Source organism: Danio rerio, chromosome 23, assembly GCF_052040795.2.
Source record: "Danio rerio strain M-AB ecotype USA chromosome 23, GRCz13ab, whole genome shotgun sequence".
Lineage (NCBI taxonomy): Eukaryota > Metazoa > Chordata > Actinopteri > Cypriniformes > Danionidae > Danio > Danio rerio.
The window spans coordinates 19,945,689-19,964,009 of NC_141043.1; the positions used below are offsets into that span (position 1 = coordinate 19,945,689).

At 39.7% G+C, this 18,321-nt stretch overlaps 1 protein-coding gene across 12 annotated transcripts in view; it reads left to right on the plus strand.

Moving 5' to 3' along the window:
* Positions 1-18,321, plus strand: part of fbxo44.7 (F-box protein 44, tandem duplicate 7) — a 54,418-nt gene that overhangs the window by 25,879 nt on the left and 10,218 nt on the right. For 7 of the 12 annotated variants that reach the window (XR_015522956.1, XM_087306144.1, XM_087306149.1 and 4 more), the window contains 8 exons: positions 8,108-8,369; positions 8,449-8,563; positions 8,671-8,766; positions 14,675-14,807; positions 14,891-15,030; positions 17,656-17,702; positions 17,779-17,890; positions 17,989-18,084. Coding sequence is in view for 9 of the 12 variants with exons in the window: in XM_087306144.1 (XP_087162270.1) it covers positions 8,108-8,369; positions 8,449-8,563; positions 8,671-8,766; positions 14,675-14,807; positions 14,891-15,030; positions 17,656-17,702; positions 17,779-17,890; positions 17,989-18,084 (1,001 nt within the window). In the remaining 3 variants the exon portion in view is untranslated. Of the gene's footprint in view, positions 1-6,186; positions 6,767-8,087; positions 8,370-8,448; positions 8,564-8,670; positions 8,767-10,735; positions 11,281-14,348; positions 14,599-14,674; positions 14,808-14,890; positions 15,031-17,655; positions 17,703-17,778; positions 17,891-17,988; positions 18,085-18,321 lie in introns of those variants that run through there. The other 5 variants (XR_015522957.1, XR_015522958.1, XM_087306150.1 and 2 more) reach the window with 4 other exon arrangements.

The following is an 18,321-nucleotide window of genomic DNA, read 5'->3' on the forward strand; positions in this document are numbered from 1 at the left end:
AATGCCACGTTTCATGGGGGTTTCAGTAAAATAGAGGAGAAAAAGGAAGACGGTAAGAATAAATCAGGTACCACATTTTGTCTGATTAATTTCTGTACATTGAGCATGTCTGTGGCTGCTTTCATTTGATTGAAAATTTCTTGCAGAATTTGGGAGGAAAAAAATAAGAAAGTTTGTCAAAATATAGAAGACATTGATTATTTCCTGCTTTCGCTGTCATTATTAAAATTCCTTCTCAGTTGACATGACATTTTCAATCAATTCTTCTTCAAGAGGATCATGGCAGGTTCCACTGTATTTTATTTTTACAGAATAATTTATGAGAGAAAAACAAAGACAAAATCTTTCAGAAAGTCATTTTATTCTTTTATGTGTAGTTTAAAAAATCCTTAAAATATTCAATAAATTGTTCTTCAGAATGACTCGTCAACTTTCATTAGGTTTTAATGCAGAACTTGGAAAATTCCTTGGCCACGTTTCTCTTCGATAAATCTTGCAGACATTTGCCCATCCATAAACGTGATTTCTGCCCGAGTCTGATATTATACATTAATGTTGATGTTGGATATATGATAAAGATGATATCTCTTATGATTCTGAACTTAGTCATGGCATCGCCAAACTATGGCTTTGTTTGTTTTGAATACGTGCTTTCTAGCATTGAAAAAAGACCTATTTTAGTGTTAAAGGAAGTTCACCCTTTAAGGAGAATTCTGTCATTTAAAAAATTCTCCAAACACATGAAAACACGCTGTGATGCACTGTCAGGGGGCAGGAAGAACCAACCCCAAACACAGAATTAAGCTTTTGCTCAAGTAAGTTGCATACAAAGTTATTGCAAATGTGAAAACAGAGACATTAAGAATTCACTTTGATTGCATCAATGTGCAAGTTAAAAAAAATCACATGAGGGGCTTCACAGTGGTGCAGTGGATAGCATGATCTCCTCTAAGCAAGTAGGACGCTGGTTCAAACCTCGGCTGGGTCAGTTGGCATTTCTGTGTGAAGTTTGCATGTTCTCCCCATTTTTGTGTGGGTTTCCTTCAGGTGCTCTGGTTTCCCCCACAGTCCAAAGACAAATAGGTGAATTGAATAAGCTAAATTGGCTCTAGTGTATGTGCGTGAAAGGAAGTGTACGGGTGTTTCCCAGTGATGGGTTGTGGCTGGAAGAGCATCCGCTTTGTAAAACTTATGCTGGATAATCTGGCAGTTCATTCCACTGTGATGACCCCAGATTAATAAAGTGTCTAGGCTGAAAAGAAAATGAATGAATGAAATCACATGAGGTGAAAAATTATCCCATGAGTAAACTAGAGAGAGTGACATGGTGCTCCACTTTTGGTGTGAACCTGGACTAGGGGTGTACTCTCACTATGTACAATTGCCTTGAACCGGGCCAAAGCACGCTTGTCCCCCCTCCTGTCTCCCCCGACGGCCCGCACTCACATTACATTCGGGCCTGGGCACGCTTATGTCATCGATGATACGCTGGACAGAAGAGCAGCTTGCTCAGCACGGTGGAGATTTCTTCTGTTATATCGTCGTTTAAGTCATTTGATATGCGGTAGAGCTTCACGATTCTGGCTAAAATGAGATTCTCGATTTTACTGCTTAATATTAAGATCACGATTTTCTCACGATTCTGTAGATGTAAAATAAAGGTATGGCACAACATCGTTAATAATATTATGTGTAGGTCTACTGGTTTTTATAAATAATTCTATTCTACTTATAATTATAATATCGAATTATTATGTTTGAGATATATGCTTACAATCTGTCATATTTATTCACTGGTAAAATCAGACATTTGCCATTATTAGATTATATTCAACAATATATAGGCTAGAGTAGTTATACTGACATTGTAAACATTTATTTTTATGCATAACAGTGGGTTCGCTATGAAAGAAAAAACATTTCAAATGCTTGCTGTAATTATAATTTTAAAATGCGATATGATCATTTAAATAAAGTGCACACTTTCGGTTTCATTTTGACTGCTAAGTGCTTGTTCATACTTCACGCGGGGCTCCCAAACGATTACTCTGTGCCACAAACAAAATATTACGTACAACTGTATTACCTGTTACTCACAACATATGCAGGTTCTGTTCACTAAAGTAGACGCACGCGCGTCTGTCATTAAGTAGAGCGTGCACGCGCCCTGTGATGACAGCTCACGGTCAGCAGCTCACGTCACGTGTGATTTCCCGGCCGCGAAAACATCATTATATGAGACAAAAATGACATTTTTAGTTTAATTATAACTTATGAATACAGTATGTAACTCATTCAAAATCATTTGGAGGTGTCAATGTCACTGAGCAACGTATGTAAAACAATGAAAAGACTCGTGCTGCCACCTTTTCTTCTCTCCTGAACTTGAAAATATGATTGGCAGAATAGTAGAAATGCTGGATTAAGATCGTCTAGGGGGTCGAATCGAGATCGCAATCTTTTAAAGATTAATTGTGCAGCTCTAATATGCGGTGATGCACAGTCAAATATTTCGCCGAACAGATCAGCCGCTTTTGACGCTCATAAACAATCATAGAGTCCTCGTGCTGCAGGTATTAGGAGGTTTGCTGAAGGTGCAGTGAGGGGTTTGCAGCTTTATTAAACTTTGGCAGTTTGCGTTCACTGAACAGTAAGAATAATTCATAAATCCATATGAGACGGTCCCACCTCGCTTTCAGTTTCGAGCTTTGGCGCGTTTTGCACTCACACTACAAGCGTACCGTGCCAAAGCCCAAGTGAACCACTCTCAGGCACACCTTATTCAAACGGGCCAGGGCCGGCCAAGTGAACCTTGCCTGAGCCCGATTCAGCACACTCACACTTCTCAAACAATCGGGGAAACGGGCCTGGGCACGGTTCAGATAGCATAGTGCGAGTACGCCCTAAAAATAAACATGTGTAAAGGCTGATTTATACTTCTGCATTAAGCGCATGCGTATAATCTGCCGGAGCCTTCGCACGGTCGCCTCGCCAACGCTGACACGCAACTATAAAAAATTTAACTATAAATGGCAACGACACGTAGCGCAAGCTCTGTGATAGGTCGGCTTGGTAGCGGTGACGAGCGTGGGCGGTGCTGAGAGCTGTGAGATTGATGTGTTGAGTCGCCAGGAGGAACTCTAGATGTAAACTTTTGTTTTGTGTTTACCTTTCGATTAAATTTATTGCACGCCAGCTAGTTCCAGTCTCTGAATGAGGGAGTTTTATCTACTTGTAGCATTCAGAAAAAACAAAAAAAGAAAAACTCGACACAGAGGTACATAAAAACCTACTGCCCGCGAGCATTTCAGAAGTGTTATTGCAGAGCAACACAAACAGCTCACTGAAGTATAAATGTACTACATGCAAGGCAGGCACCGTGGGTCATGGTGAACACTCGACGCAGGAGTATAAATCAGCCTTTAGCCAATCAGAAAGGAGAAAACAGCGTAAGCTGACATCCAGAGACCAAACTATATCCACAGCCACTATGGCCACAGCCATATCACTCTGCAGCTCAAGACCGGTTACTCACTGAAGCTAAGCAGGGCTTTTTTGGGAAGTCGTGAGGCGTCTAGATAATTCTAGGAAAATACAACAGTACGTATTTATTCGGAAATGCAGACCTCTACCTAGCACCTCTGAGGAACCGGATGATGAGGTTGTGCTTTCCCATGGTGTCGCGAGCTAACCCGTTATGATAAGCGGAGATGGCGGCCACGTAAACCTTGAGAGTGGAGGGTGACAGCCTGCTGTCCAGCTTCTCTTGGAGAAAAGAGAGCACAACACTAATCTGGCAGTTTCGAGGGTCTTCTCTGCGAGAGACGCACCATTCAGTGAATAGACTCCACTTCAGGGCTTAGGCGCGCCTCGTGGAGGGGGCTCTAGCCTGAGTGATGGTATTAACCACCGCACTCAGTAGGTTACCTAAGTCTTCCTCGCATCTAGGGACCACACGTGGAGGTTCCAAAGATCGGGGCGAGGGTGCCAGATGGTGCCCTGTCCCTGAGAGAGTAGGTCCTCTTTCAAAGGGATTTGCCAGGGGAGGGTCGTCGCGAGGAGGGAGAGCTCTGATATCCAGGTCCGGTTGGGCCAGATGGGCGCAACTAGCAGAACCTGTTCTTTGTCCTCTCTGACCTTGCACAGAAACTGCGCGAGCAGGCTCACTGGGGGAAACGCATACTTGCGCATGCCCCGAGGCCAGCTGTGGGCCAGTGCATCCGTGCCGAGAGAACCCTCGGTCAGAAAAAAAAAACAACTGGCAATGAGCGTTCTCGGGGGAAGCAAACAGATCGATCTGGGCCTCCCCGAATCGCGCCCATATCAGCTGAACAGACTCGGGGTGGAGTCTCCATTCTCCAGGGCGTATCTGCTGCCGTGAGAGCGCATCGACTGCATGGTTGAGCGTGCCTGGAACGTGAATGGCGCGCAACGATTTCAGCCGCGGGTGACTCCAGAGGACGCCTGGACTAGAGGCACACCAGCCTGTAGGAACGAGGGGTCGTACAGTCTGTCCTAGACGCCTGTCCTAGAGGCACACCGGCCTGTAAGAACGAGGGGTCGCACAGTCGGAGCGCCATCCTGAAACGGACGTGCTGCACGACTGTGTTGCTCTTTTAGAAAAGTTTGCAACAATACGCATCGCTCTGGAGGACCGGACCCAAAGAACCGCAGGCAAGGGAGAAACCCAGCTCGACCGTCTGCCGCCGCGAAAACCCACTCTGGACCGGGAGACACTCGTTCGCCCTGAAGTCGCTGAATCAGCAAGAGGAACCCTCATCGACTCGAAGTCTCTGAAGTGAAAAGGATGGCCTTTGCTCACTCCAGGTGTGCTTATATGCTGGGATAATTGGCAATGAAGCACGCCTGCGCAAGCTTACGCTGCCAATTCATTGCTTTCATTGGCCCGTTCAATACTCTTTCAGACAAGCAGCTTCTGAATTGAATCCTCCCATACGTGGATTTTCCAAGATCAAATCCACTTATAGCACTGAAGTTCCCCAACCGAAGTGGAACCGGTATTATCTACATTCAGGCAGTTATAATATCCTTACTACACAAAGTCTATCTTGAATAAAAAGTAGAATCACTTTAAAAGAATTCACCGTAAAAATAGCAAAATCACTTTAGACATTTTAGAAAGTATTAACTCATAGAAATAACAATAGAAACAGTTGCTTCCAGTCCTCAGCCCTCAGTTCCACGCAAGGTCTCCATGACCTCTGACCTAGTTTTTTGGTTTCTGAAAATAGTTATAAAGAGACAGGCAAATGCACTGAACATTCTTATATTAAGCAATGTTAACTTATTCATTAATTAAAATCAATTCAAAGTTAAATACTCATTCAAATAATCAAATAATTATATTTAATAAAAATAATGAGAAACAAGATGATGAGAAAAGGATAAATGTTGATTCATGCTGAGATGAATTAGAAGGTATAAATTCGAACCATTCAGGAGAACACATGGGAAAACCAGGTTGCTGTTGGAAGTGGTGTTAGAGAGGCCAGCAGAAGGTTCTCAATACTGTGGTTTGTGTGAGTCCTAATACCCCAGTATAATAATGGGGACACTATACTGTGACTGTCAGTGAGCTTTGTCTTGTGGATGAGATGTGAACCGAGGTCTTCACTCTCTGTGGTCATTAAAAATCTCATGGCTCTTCTCGTAAAGAGCAGAGGTGTAACCCTGGTGTCCTGGCCAAATTCCATCAATTTGCCTTTACCCATCATGGCCTCCCAAACATTCCCATACACTGTCTCTCCACTCCATCAGTAGCTGGTGTGTGGTTAACGCACTGGCACCGTTGTCCTGTGGCTGCCGTCACATCATCCAAGTGGATGCTGCACACTGATGGTGGAGTGGAGAGACCCCCCTGATGATTGTGAAGCTTTTTAGGTGTATGGTCATACACAATAAATGTAACATATAAATAAACATTACACTACATTACACACTGTAACTGGAGTTTCTGAATTCCTAAGACTGGCGGGAGTTTTCTGAAAATTTTGGTTTCAGTCACCTGATACTGCATTTTTGTGTGGAAAAACGGCCAATGGAAAAATGTGTTTTTAAAAATACCCATGTTCGTCAGTGCTAATAGCCTAGACTAGAGTGGATAAGTGCGCTGACTAGTTGCAATACCAAGAATGTCCTCATAATGACACAATTTTTTGGCTTAAGGTCCTTTGCCTGTCCTTACCATTCTGCTTCCCATTCATTCCTGTCCCCCCTCTCTACTCTCCAGTAAAATAAAGGTAAAACTCCCCTAATATTTTAATAATAAAATACTCCTGTTTGTGTGGACAGCTAAGGGCATACGTGTTACAAAAATAGCTGCTAGTAAAGTCTACTCACAAACACCACTGGACTTTAAAAAAACAAAATAAATCAGGAATCTCAGTTTGTTGAAGGCATACAGTTCAACGTACCATACCCTACTGTCAAATAATCAAGGTGTGCTGTAATAGTTTGAAAGTGATAGTCCTGCCTGAATGAACTGGGCCACACCTGGCATTAATGTGTGCTGTCTACGAGTGTGGGCTAATCATATAGAACCCACAGATGTGGGCCATACCTGGGCTAGCCCGCACTGGGCCTGTTTAGATTTGATGTGGCCTGCCTATAGCTTACTGTGAATGCAAAAAGCCAGCATGGCCCTGCATGAACATGCTTGCTGGGAACAAACACTAGATGATGACCAGCTGAAATCTGGCAGCTATGTTACAAAAGTGAAATTTCCAACAGGGTTAAAACTTAAAGGGCCATGAAACCCCCTCGTTTCAGCAGGGTGTTTTCACACCTCTACTTTCGAAAAAGTCAGAAAAGTGGGCGTGTCCAGCTCTGTTTAGGGGGGAGTGTCGGAGGAAGAGTCAAAATACACACCCACACAGACAGGAGAAAGCGATGGTGTTTAACCTACATGGACATCTGTAGTCGAATTATTTGCTGAATTAATAAATGTTGGACTTTAACTGCAGTTTGGCTCTTTCATTCAGGGAATTCATTCATGCCCCTCGCGACAAACGAGATATTTGATTCGAGGAGCTGCTCTAAGCGTGTATTTTTCATGCAATGTTTGATACCGCACGGCGAATGAGAGAAAAAAAAACTCTGCATTTCCCGGAAACTTAGATGCACACGGCAGGTAGCATCAGAAAGCCGCGTGTGTTAATGAGAGAAAAAAAACTCCGCATTTCCCGGAAACTTAGATGCACACGGCAGGTAGCATCAGAAAGCCGCGTGTGTTAATGAGAGAAAAAAAAACTCCGCATTTCCCGGAAACTTAGATGCACACGGCAGGTAGCGTCAGAAAGCCGCGTGTGTTATTCCGGTCACTAAATGTGGTGCTAACATTTCTGCACTCAGTGCTATAGTTAACTTAATTCGATATGAACAAACTGAATAAACAAAGAGCACTGGTCGCTCACTTACCAAATCTGTAGAGACAGGACAATCGCCAGCAACTAGAGCCGCATCTTTATGAAGAGAAGACTACGAGCAAATCCGGATTTCAGCGTTTGCAGATGAGAACAGCTCTCAGGTAAACAATAATCCTCCTTAGACACGTAAATTATTTGTGTGGAGCGTCGCGTACACTGTTAATCCACACGTGATCCAGATAAGCTCCCACAGAGAGAAAATGAAAACGAAACTTAACGGCAGCAAACTATAAAAGCAACACTTCACGCTTGTTTTGCCAACACAACGTGGCGTCTTTGTGGTGTAAACACGGTGACACAAATGAATATTAATGAAGTTGCACAATAGAGCGCGCTGATTGGTTTGAACCAAGCCTAACTCATGCATTAATGTATCACACTGTAAGACGTAATAAGGCTCACTCAGGCACAGACGCCCAGTCTGCACGCTGGAATACACGCTATTATGTCATGACCGTGACGCAGCTTCAAAAATTCGTTTCAAACAGGAAGTACGAATTTGCTTGAAATAACGCAAAAACAACCAATTTACACTTTTTAGTGAAATATAGGTGTCCTAATAGTGTTTTTAGCAGTGTGGGACACATATACGACTGTCAAAAGCTCAAAAAATGTGTTTTGGTGTTTCGTGACCCTTTAAAGGTGATCTTTTTTCCTGTCAGGACTCAGGGGTGCAGTTAGAAGTACCTCTAGCTGTGGTTGAGAAGATCTTGCTGAATCTGCCCGCTCATCAGGTGGTGCGAGTGTGTCGTCTGGTGTGTCATGAGTGGAAAGAGCTAGTGGACAGTGCTGCACACTGGAAAGGGCGCTGTAGGAGAGAGGGAATTCAGCCCTGTGATGCTTCCAGACCCCCAGAGGACTGGTGTCAGTTTTACATCCTAAATAAGAATCGACGTAACCTGCTCAAAAATCCCAAAGCTGAAGGTGAGCCATGTATTTAACATTGTGCAATAAATGGATGCACATTAATCTTTTTTGTTATTATTTGGTTGCTTTTGACTAGCTGGATTGCAAGGATGGGAGATTATGGGTAATAGAAAGGCCTGCTGGCTAATGGAAGAAAATAGAAAACCATTCCCGGACAACACAGTCACCAGATGTTATGTAGCATTTAATGGGTATGTTTGATATATAGATCTTTCGAGAAAGTTCTGCACTCTTTCTATTTCAGTCAGTGATACAAAATGTAAACAAAGCATGAATTAACCAATATCGTTGTCCCCAGGTTGTGTTTGAAGCGACAGCTGATTGATTTGCAGAAAGAAGGCTACAGTGCTGCTTTCATGGATCAACTGCAACCTGACATCAAAATCTCAGACTGGTGAGTATTCACACAACTCACAACTCATGCTACAGCATCTGAATTTTGCATTTATTGCGATTAATTCTTGTGAACAACTTCCCAGCTAGAAATTTGACGTTCCCAGAATGTTCTGAGAAGGTCACAATGTTGAGTTCTTTAAAGGTTTGGAGGACGTTATTTAGAGACCTCTACAGAACATTCAGAACGTTCTAATAATGTTTAGGGGACCATACTTTTTTGGAAATTGTGACGTTCTTAGAACATTCTCAGAACAACCCCGGTGGTGTTAAGGACGTTCTCTAGTAATGTTCCCAGAACGTTCTGAGAAGGTCACAATGTTGATTTCTTTAAAGGTTTAAAATTTCAATGTTGATTTCTTTAGGGGACCATACCTTTTTGGAAATTGTGACGTACTTAGAACGTTTTCATAACCTCCCTGTCATTGTTAGGGACGTTGTTTAGTAACATTCCCAGAACGTTCTGAGAAGGCCACGATGTTGAGTTCTTTAAAGGTGTGGAGGACATGTTTTGGGGGACCTTTACAGAACATTCAGAATGTTCTAAGAATGTTAAGGGGACCAAACTTTATTGGAAAATGTGACGTTCTCAGAACGTTCTTATAACATCCTTGTTGGTGTTAAGGCCATTGTCTAGTAACGTTCCCAGAAGGTCACGATGTTGAGTTCTTTAAAGGTGTGGGGGACGTTATTTTTGGGACCTTCACAGAATGTTATTTTCTTGTCCTAAATGTTAGAGACAGAAAGAGCTCAATCAATAAAATATTACTAAAATTGGCTTTATTGGCAGAAAACATAAAGCATTTGTCAAACAATTAAATTTTTAATATGCTGTGTCTGTGTGTTTGTGTGCGAGTCTTAGTCACTTTCTCTATCCTCCAGTTGTCTTTCTGCTGCCTGAAACAAAGCATAAATAACAATAATTACAATTAGGTTGCCTTACTTTTTGTATCTATTTTTTTTCTTTCAGATCTATACAGTGATGCTTGAGTCTTATAAAATAATTATAAATTAGTATATTTTGAATAAAAAAAATATAAATCTCCATATCTGCATCCCACTTATCTTTTTTAAAGAACTGCCACTCAAATATCTTTTGATAAGGAAACAGTGTTACACTCCACTGAAGATATCCATAGGCCTACATAGTTATCTTTGTTTGCTAAGCGCAAAAATTTGTTTAAAAACTACTTCTAAATTCAATTCTAATTTCCAGCAAACAAATAAATAAGCAATAATATAGAAGTGGGGTCAGAAAACTGAGTTGTATCCAAAAACACGTCCTGTTCATATGGCCCATACAGTCCAAAAACCCACAAGTGGACTAATCTAAGCTTGTTTTTAATAAACACATGTAAATATGCATATAATAAATAACAATAATAACATTATACAAAAGCAAGTTGTCGTAAAAAAACTGAAAAAAGCTCCCTGAGATGAAGGCAGTGGTTTTTTATATTGATGTAGAAAATAATATTTTTTGTCATATTTTATTCCTTTAATTCGTTTTCATTTGTAAGGATATCTGCGCTGCTTTCAGCTTGTCTATTACACACTTTGTTTTAGTTCCTTAAAATAGCAACGCACCAACAATGAATAAATAAACTGACCAAAACAGAACGTCCTCCTAAAGTCATATTGGAAACGTTATTATTATATAACTAAAGGAGGACCATGTGAAAACATTCTGTTAATGTTAAAAAGGTTCTCTTTGTAACGTTATTATGTGACCATAGAATGACCAAAACAGAACGTCCTCCTGAAGTCATACTGGGAACGTTATTTATGACTAAAAGAGAACGTTTTAAGAACATCCCTAATGTTCTGTAAAGGTTCTGGACTTTCATTACCTTTAGGGAATTTTCAGAGTTGTTGGTGTGAGTGGCAGCTTATTGCTATCTCCTTTTGTTTTATTAATTTCTCTCTCTCTCTCTCTCTGTCTCTCTGCCTTTCTCTCTCTCATTGAGCAGCGTTCCAAACCAGCCGCACCCGTTTTCAATCAGAGCAAATTGGATCGGTTGCTGTTGATTGAGCTTCCAGGCTTTATAAAGAGGCAGAGCGGCAAAGCACGGAGAGAGTCCCTGTTTTCCCTAACCCAGTGATTATAGTGTGATAGAGATTATTGTTGGATATTGAGAACTGTGAGCTTGTGAATCTCGTGAGATTGTAGTGTAAATAAGTGTGACGTGTAACTTTATGTGACAAGTAAGCCGTGTAGAGAGACGAGTGCTGATTTATTTGTTTATCCTTTAAGTTTCCTGTTATGGGGTAAGAGCATTGTCATTGTTTTGAGTTTTCTTTATATATATATATATTAGGAAATCTAGAACTTTTTTTCAATTTAGGAAGCTTTTTGTTTTGTTGGTTATTTTTGGCCTTACCCTCTCATAATGATTTTGGTTAGGATAATATTTATTTAAGTATCTCTTTGTTTTTGTTTACCCTGTCTGGAAATGTAAAAAAAATATTGAATTTTGTTAAACAATGAATAAAAGATAATATTTTTCTTTTGAAATCTCTTTTCAGAGTTTTTTTTTTTTGTTATTATTATATCTAAAGTGAAGGTATGCTGGGATAGAGAAAAAGGAGATTCTCCACGCACATTATTAAATATTAATTTATTATTAATTCGATCCAATTAAAATTTGATATTTTTTTTTAATTATCCTAATTAATTTTCTTTTGTTACTTTTGTCTCCGTACCCCTAGAAAAGGGACTAAAATGTAACACCATAGAATGACCAAAACAGAACGTCCTCCTGAAGTCATACTGGGAACGTTATTTATGACTAAAAGAGAACGTTTTAAGAACATCCCTAATGTTCTGTAAAGGATCTGGACTTTCATTACCTTTAGGGAACTTTCAGAGAATGTTGCGCAAGGTCGTGAGAACGTCGCCTCCTACCTGGGTTGTACCTTACCCTCTGGTAAAACGATAGACTGTAAAAGATATGGACGTTTTATCCTTGACATCACCCATAGTTTTCTGAAGAGCGCAATTGTAGCTACATGTAGGCGTGGCTAACTGTTGTCATTTGGTTTGCACGTCATTGCACCAAGAGGGGGTTACCAAAAAAGGGCAGAGGCGGAGTGTCAGTGGAGCTACAGATGCCTAATAGCATTTTGCAGGCAGGCTTTTCTTTGGGAGAAACGCTTAATACTTTATTACCTGCGACTCATTTGTGTTCTGACCACATTTGCTTGGTTGTACACTATATCAATAAAGTGTTTAGACTTTTAAAATCACTGTTGTAACACATTGAGCTACTAAACGTTGTTTTCTAAGTTACTTCCAAATACTTCAAATATAGTCTGTGTTAGTAAATGCAAGTCATTTATTAAATCCAGGCATAACACTTTAGGCCAACGTTTTAGATGACTGTTTTTTAGACGAATTACCATGTTAGTAAACATTCAGGATGCGCTCGCAGCGAGGTTGCAGAAAAAAACAGTAGTGCTTGCATTTACAGCAAGGGAATGACATCCGATGTGGTACAGAGTTTGCTGTTGTCTTAGAAATAAGTTATATTGATTACATATTATATATATTATTTACATAATGCTTTCAGCATATTATAACAGCTTGTCACCCAGTGATAAGAATAGTGATTCGGCAAAATTAACACTAAAGTAAGCGACTTTCGTCTGACAGGTCCATCTGCAATAGCAGCCTCCCAATGGATATTGGATAAGATAAAAAGACCAAGCATCCAGCCCCAAATATACAACCATCTTATTGAAGCTCCAAGTGATTTTACAAGAGAGAAGGCCTACAAGTCTTTGAATGCCAATACCATGACTCTAAATCATGTTTTCAACAGATGGAATCTTCAAAGAGTGATCATCCCTTGATTAAAAATATTTTAACTAAAGTTCACCACCTACAAAACAAATTTTACCTTATTTTTTTGGTGGATACCAGGACATGTTGGACTTTCAGGGAATGAACAAGCGGATGCAGCTGCTAAAGCTGCTCTAAAACAAGCTGTGAACAAATGTCAAACTTCTCTATCAGAGATGAGACTTTTTATTAATAATTACATTTTAAATAAGTGGCAAGAGGAGTGGGATACTCTGGAAAACAATAAACTACACAAAATCCAGCCTGAAATTACACACAGAGGTATAAGATATTTTAAGTAATGAGCTGATCAAGTAATTTTTACCAGATGCCGTATTGGACATACAAGATTAATACATAACTTTTTACTCAAAGATGAAGACCCTACCCAATGTTTGCACTGTAAGACCCCATGGACCGTAAAACACATTTGGACTGCCCTGCTTTTAATGACTCCAGAAAGACTTTTTATGATGAGAACTCTCTTAAGGACATTTTTAACAAAGTGACACCAGAAAAAGTATTAGAATTTTTAACATGTATTAATCAGAAAAATCTTATTTAAACTGTATATTCAATTATTTATTTTTACTGTTGATGTTTGTTAATTACTGAAATGCTCTTGCCATGAAAATAGCCTTAGTAGCTGACATGGCAATAAATAAAGAAATAATGAATGAATTGTAGTGGTAAAACTCAAGGTTCTGCCGAGCCTAAGACAAGAAAAAAAGACGGGACTATACAAGGCCTGGGTAATGATCATCAACAAGCAAAACTGCATTCTGACAGTGAACGGCACTTGTACAGCAGGGTATTTGAACTTATACTTTCACGTTTCATTCTAAGCATTCAGTGTCCGCAGTTTAATAAACCATATGTAACCATATGTTTTTGCTGAGTCTGAACTGCAGAGTGGAGCATTTTTAATGAGGATCATCACTTTATTCAGCTCTCTTTTAGCCAAAGACGTCTGCGGTTGGCATTAAAGCAGTGTGGTGTACGGTAAAAGTTAAGTTTTCTGTTTGAATTTGGCATCCTACCACACAACACCACATGTTTGATATTGCAACCAGTCTCTTTTTGCAACCGGGAACCCGTGTGACATAGGTTGGTAATTCAGCTATAGCCTACAGCTAATCAATCTGTCAGATTCTGAAGTCCAATTAAGTTCTTAAGAAAAGTATAAATGATAAATGATCTTAAATAAAACAAATACATTTATAGAGATGGTATATAAGTAAATCATTTCACTCACCTGGGAAATGGAGGCCACTTAAAGGGTTTGTGAACACAATTAGGTGAACACAGCATGCTATATTATCTGGTAATTGTAGGAAATAATTCCAAAAGGCAACTGACAGTGTAAAGCCACATAAAAAAAATTAAAACAAAAATATGATTTATATGCTTTATGATTTATGAATTAAGCGGCTAATCAGCCGCAATCATGTGAGGTGACTTAAGTGACAGCTAGGTCTCGCTGGTTGTCACTCAAGTGGCCCCATCTTTAATTATGCAGACTTAATATAAATTAATATAAACTAAACAGACGAGTTATAAAAAAAATTCACCCCCTCGCAGTTTTAATGAAGGGTAATATTAGCTATATCAGAGGTGGCCAACCCTGTTCCTGAAGAGCCACCCACCTGCAGATTTCAGTTGCAACCTATATCAAACACACCTGCCTGTAATTATCACGTGGTGTTTAGGTCCTAATTAATTGGTTCAGGTGTGTTTAATATGGGTTGCAACTGAAATCTGCAAGAAGGTGGCTCGCCAGGAACAGGGATGGCCACCCCTGAGCTATATGCACCAAAATCCTTTTTTGTACTAGACTGTAAACACCTTTTTCTTCTGCTGTAAAGTTGGCCATTTTAACATTGGGATCATTAGAAATGTGCTCTATTATGGAGCCAGGACTAGCGGAATTTCGATAAATTGCAGTTACTTCTGTATTAGCTTCACTGGGGAGAGCGGGATGTTGCCGCTTGGGTATAACACTGTTCCTGTTTTAAATTAGGCTCTAAAATAAAAACAGAAACACATTTGTTTGTTGTCTTATCTGCAGGTATACCACAACTGCTCCTTATGGAATTAGGTATCGGGTCTTTATGGAACTGCTTAATGAGGAGATGCAACCCATTAGTAGCTATCATCCGTATAGAATGGTTCTAGATGGGGACAATTATCCATGGTGTGAGGTGAGTAGAAAATACTGACGGTTCAGTTACTCAAACTAATAGTCAAAGCTTAACCATACCGTGTTTGTTCTGCTTTATTTCAGATAACGTGTGTCTTTCGAAATTATGGACCTGGTGTTCGGTTTATCTGTTTCACTCATGGTGGGTCGGCACAGTTCTTGAGGGGCCATAATGGAATAAGACTCACTAACAGCAGCGTGGAGATCTGTCCAGCTGCAGAGAGGTACAACTTTCCAGAAGGATTTCACAGGTTCTCAGATGAGGACTTTTAGGGTACTTTTACATCTGTAATTCGCTTTATTTGGTCGGACCAAGGGCAATAAATGATACATTGTTGCATTTTCTGCCGTCTTTGGGTCTTTTTCACACCACACTGCTGGCTTTGGTCCGAACCAGTTGAAAAGAACCAAAATGCAGTCATCTGACAAAATCCACATCTTTAATTGGCCTGATGTTGTTAAACATAGTTCCTAAACTGCTTATTGATTGGTCAGAATTCATGTGGGAGAAAATGCCAATGAACTCCCGCAAGTAAACAAAACCGGCAGAGACAAAATGTCACTTTTTACTATGGAGGGACGACTGCGCTGGCTGATTGTATCCCTGCTTTAGACAAACTATACATTTCGAGAATAAAGAGCGGCCGCGGCTGGAAAACAATGTTTAAATGCATCGCTCGTCACTTCAGGAGGAGGCGTTAATTAATTTAGCTAAACTGCGACATGCTCATCTTCCGGAAATATTACCAACTAACTCTCTGTTGGTAAAGTGCTGTCAACAAATATTTTTCCTCCATGTCCCGTAATGCACAGCGCATCAGCCTACGGTAGCTGGATTAGTCCAAAAGGTGCAGTACTTTTTGTGGTTGGGTCTGTTTTAGTACGGATCATACTCTCCAGGGTTCGTTTAAAAGCGTACTGAGACCACCTCTTCAAGCAAGTCTCGATACGTTATTTTGGTCCCCTTTTGGTGCGCACTCGAGTTTGATTGCTGCATTTATACCTGTCCAAACAAACCGCACCAAGAAGGAAAAATAACTAGTACGATTCAACCGAACTAAATAGAAAGGTGTAAAAGCACCCTTAAAGCATTTTAAAGTGCAGTAAATTAGTATGTTTACATGCACTCTCATAATTATAATAGGATTTTGGCAGTATTCTCATTGAACTACACATTAAGTAAACACAATGCTTTGATAAAACTCATTTGATTAAACTCATAATAACTTGACATATAACTTTACCTCTGAACCACAAAGCTATTGATGCAGCTCACTAGACACATAGACAAGCCACAAATAAACTGATATGAAACAGATGTGCCTTTCTCAAACTCATGATCATTGTTGCTCTATTACTGACAATGGTTTACGTTTAAAGTGATATTCATGATGGCGCCAAGTAACCATCCATGAAAATGTGTTTTGCATTCGATGCCAGTAGATTAAAACAGTGATCATTTATGTGTCTAATGTAAAAATAAAGTAAAAAAAAATAAACGCTTCTCAAAAACAATTTGAAATTTTTTTACATAAGTAGCCCTTACTGTATTTATTGGGAAATAATCACATTTACCATATATGGAGTTTCATTCATGTTATGATATTGTAGAGGCTAAGCCTATTGCTTGAAGTCCCTGAGATGTTGTTAGACAGGCACCCAGCTGACGCACACTGTCCTCTGGCTGATGAAGTGTAAATGAACAGTCTTACTTGTGCCCGTAGATAATTATGTTTATTGCAGTTGCAAACTCCAATAGTTCACAAATTTCCTTCCAGGTAAGTTTCCGTTCGTAGAAGTCAAACACTGCCACATATCGTGACTTACAAACAAAACAAACCGTCATGCTAAAGCATGAATGAATGTGTGTGTGTATATGGCTGTGTGTGCACGTTTGTTTGTGTGTAAGTGTGTGTGTCTCTCTGTGTGAATGCTTATAAAGCCTGTTTAGAGAGCCCCACCTAGTGGAACAATGAACAGTTGCCAAATGGCTCCTACAGATATAGTCAGTTACCTGTATGCTCTGTCATAATCTAGATACTTGGATGTAAATACCAGCATTGGATTGCACAGTAATTTACTACCGAATACATTGTTCTGCTTATGCTGTCTAATCCATGGGAAAATGCATATAAGCTGTCAGAGAACCTCTTGGTAAGAGGGAAAACTGAAATGTTCAAACTGATTTAATAAATAGGATGTTTTCTTTTTGATTTGTTTGTGAATTTTGTTCATCTTTAGTACTACAAATGTTTTTTTGTTTTTGTTTCTTTGGTCTGATTAGTACAGACCAAAACATGACAATAATTGATCATTTTCAGCAGCAATAATCAGCAAAATGTCCAAGTTTCATTTGGTTCAATGGCTTCGCTAACAGATTTTCAACATGTCTGACTGATGACTCATCACAAAAACACTACTGACCTTATTCTTCAATGCGGAAGTGTGCTCGTTTTTGCGATTTGTTTTAGAACTTCCGATTCAGTTGCCTATGGGAGAAATGACTAAGAATACAAGCAAGTGTTTGCTTGACTATACAGACAAAGCAGAATAATATAATAAGAAAATATCAGTTTGCAACATCAAGCAGCATAGCGAGCTGTTTTAACGTTCAAAAATGAATGGAAGTGAAAGAGATCGTAAATCTCAAGTCAAAAAGATTAAAATGACTGTGCCTTCTCGTACACGAAGAAGGTAAATTTGTTAGGGACAAAACAAATAAACCTGTAAGAACAAGACACTTCACTGCAAGACATTTATGGTTCACAAGTTTGATGTCCGTTAATTGTGTTTCAGTACAGCAGAATGTTTTTATATTGTGTAACCTTTTAGTTTGTTTCCACCTGTAGGTTGAGATGCACGAAATCCAACTTGCTGATTAATCCCAGTGCAGAAGGTGAAGACTGTACAATAAGACTGTTGCTATAATCATTCTATTTTGCATTAAGTAACTTCTCTTATGTTCTCATTAGACGGACTTCAAGGATGGAAGATGGTACATAGTGGAAGCGGCTGCTGGGTGACAGCAGAAAATAGCAAACCTCTTACAGACACAGTCACCAGATGCTTTGTAACGTCTTTTGGGTACGGTTGATCATTTAGATCCTTAAATTTCAGTCAGTGTTGCAATTAAATAATAAATCAATAATTAAACACCAATCAGCAATAATCTTTGTTCTCAGGTTATGTTTGAAGCGACAGCTGATTGATTTGCAAAAAGAAGGCTACAGTGATACTTTCATGGATCAGGTGCAACCTCATATCAAGATATCAGACTGGCGAGTATTCATTCAAATATATTTTTCTTAGTTTTGTTTTATGTAAAACATTTGTAACCCACTGGTCTAACTGCACTCAACGTGCTCTGAGCTGGGATTGAACCGGCAATTCTATGCATGGGAGTCGGTTGCTCTAATAAGGAGACTAAAGACCATGGCGTCTAATGTCTGTCGCTTGGTGAAGTTTATTCATAAACTAATTTCAAGAGGATCACGTGATTATGATTGAACACGGCT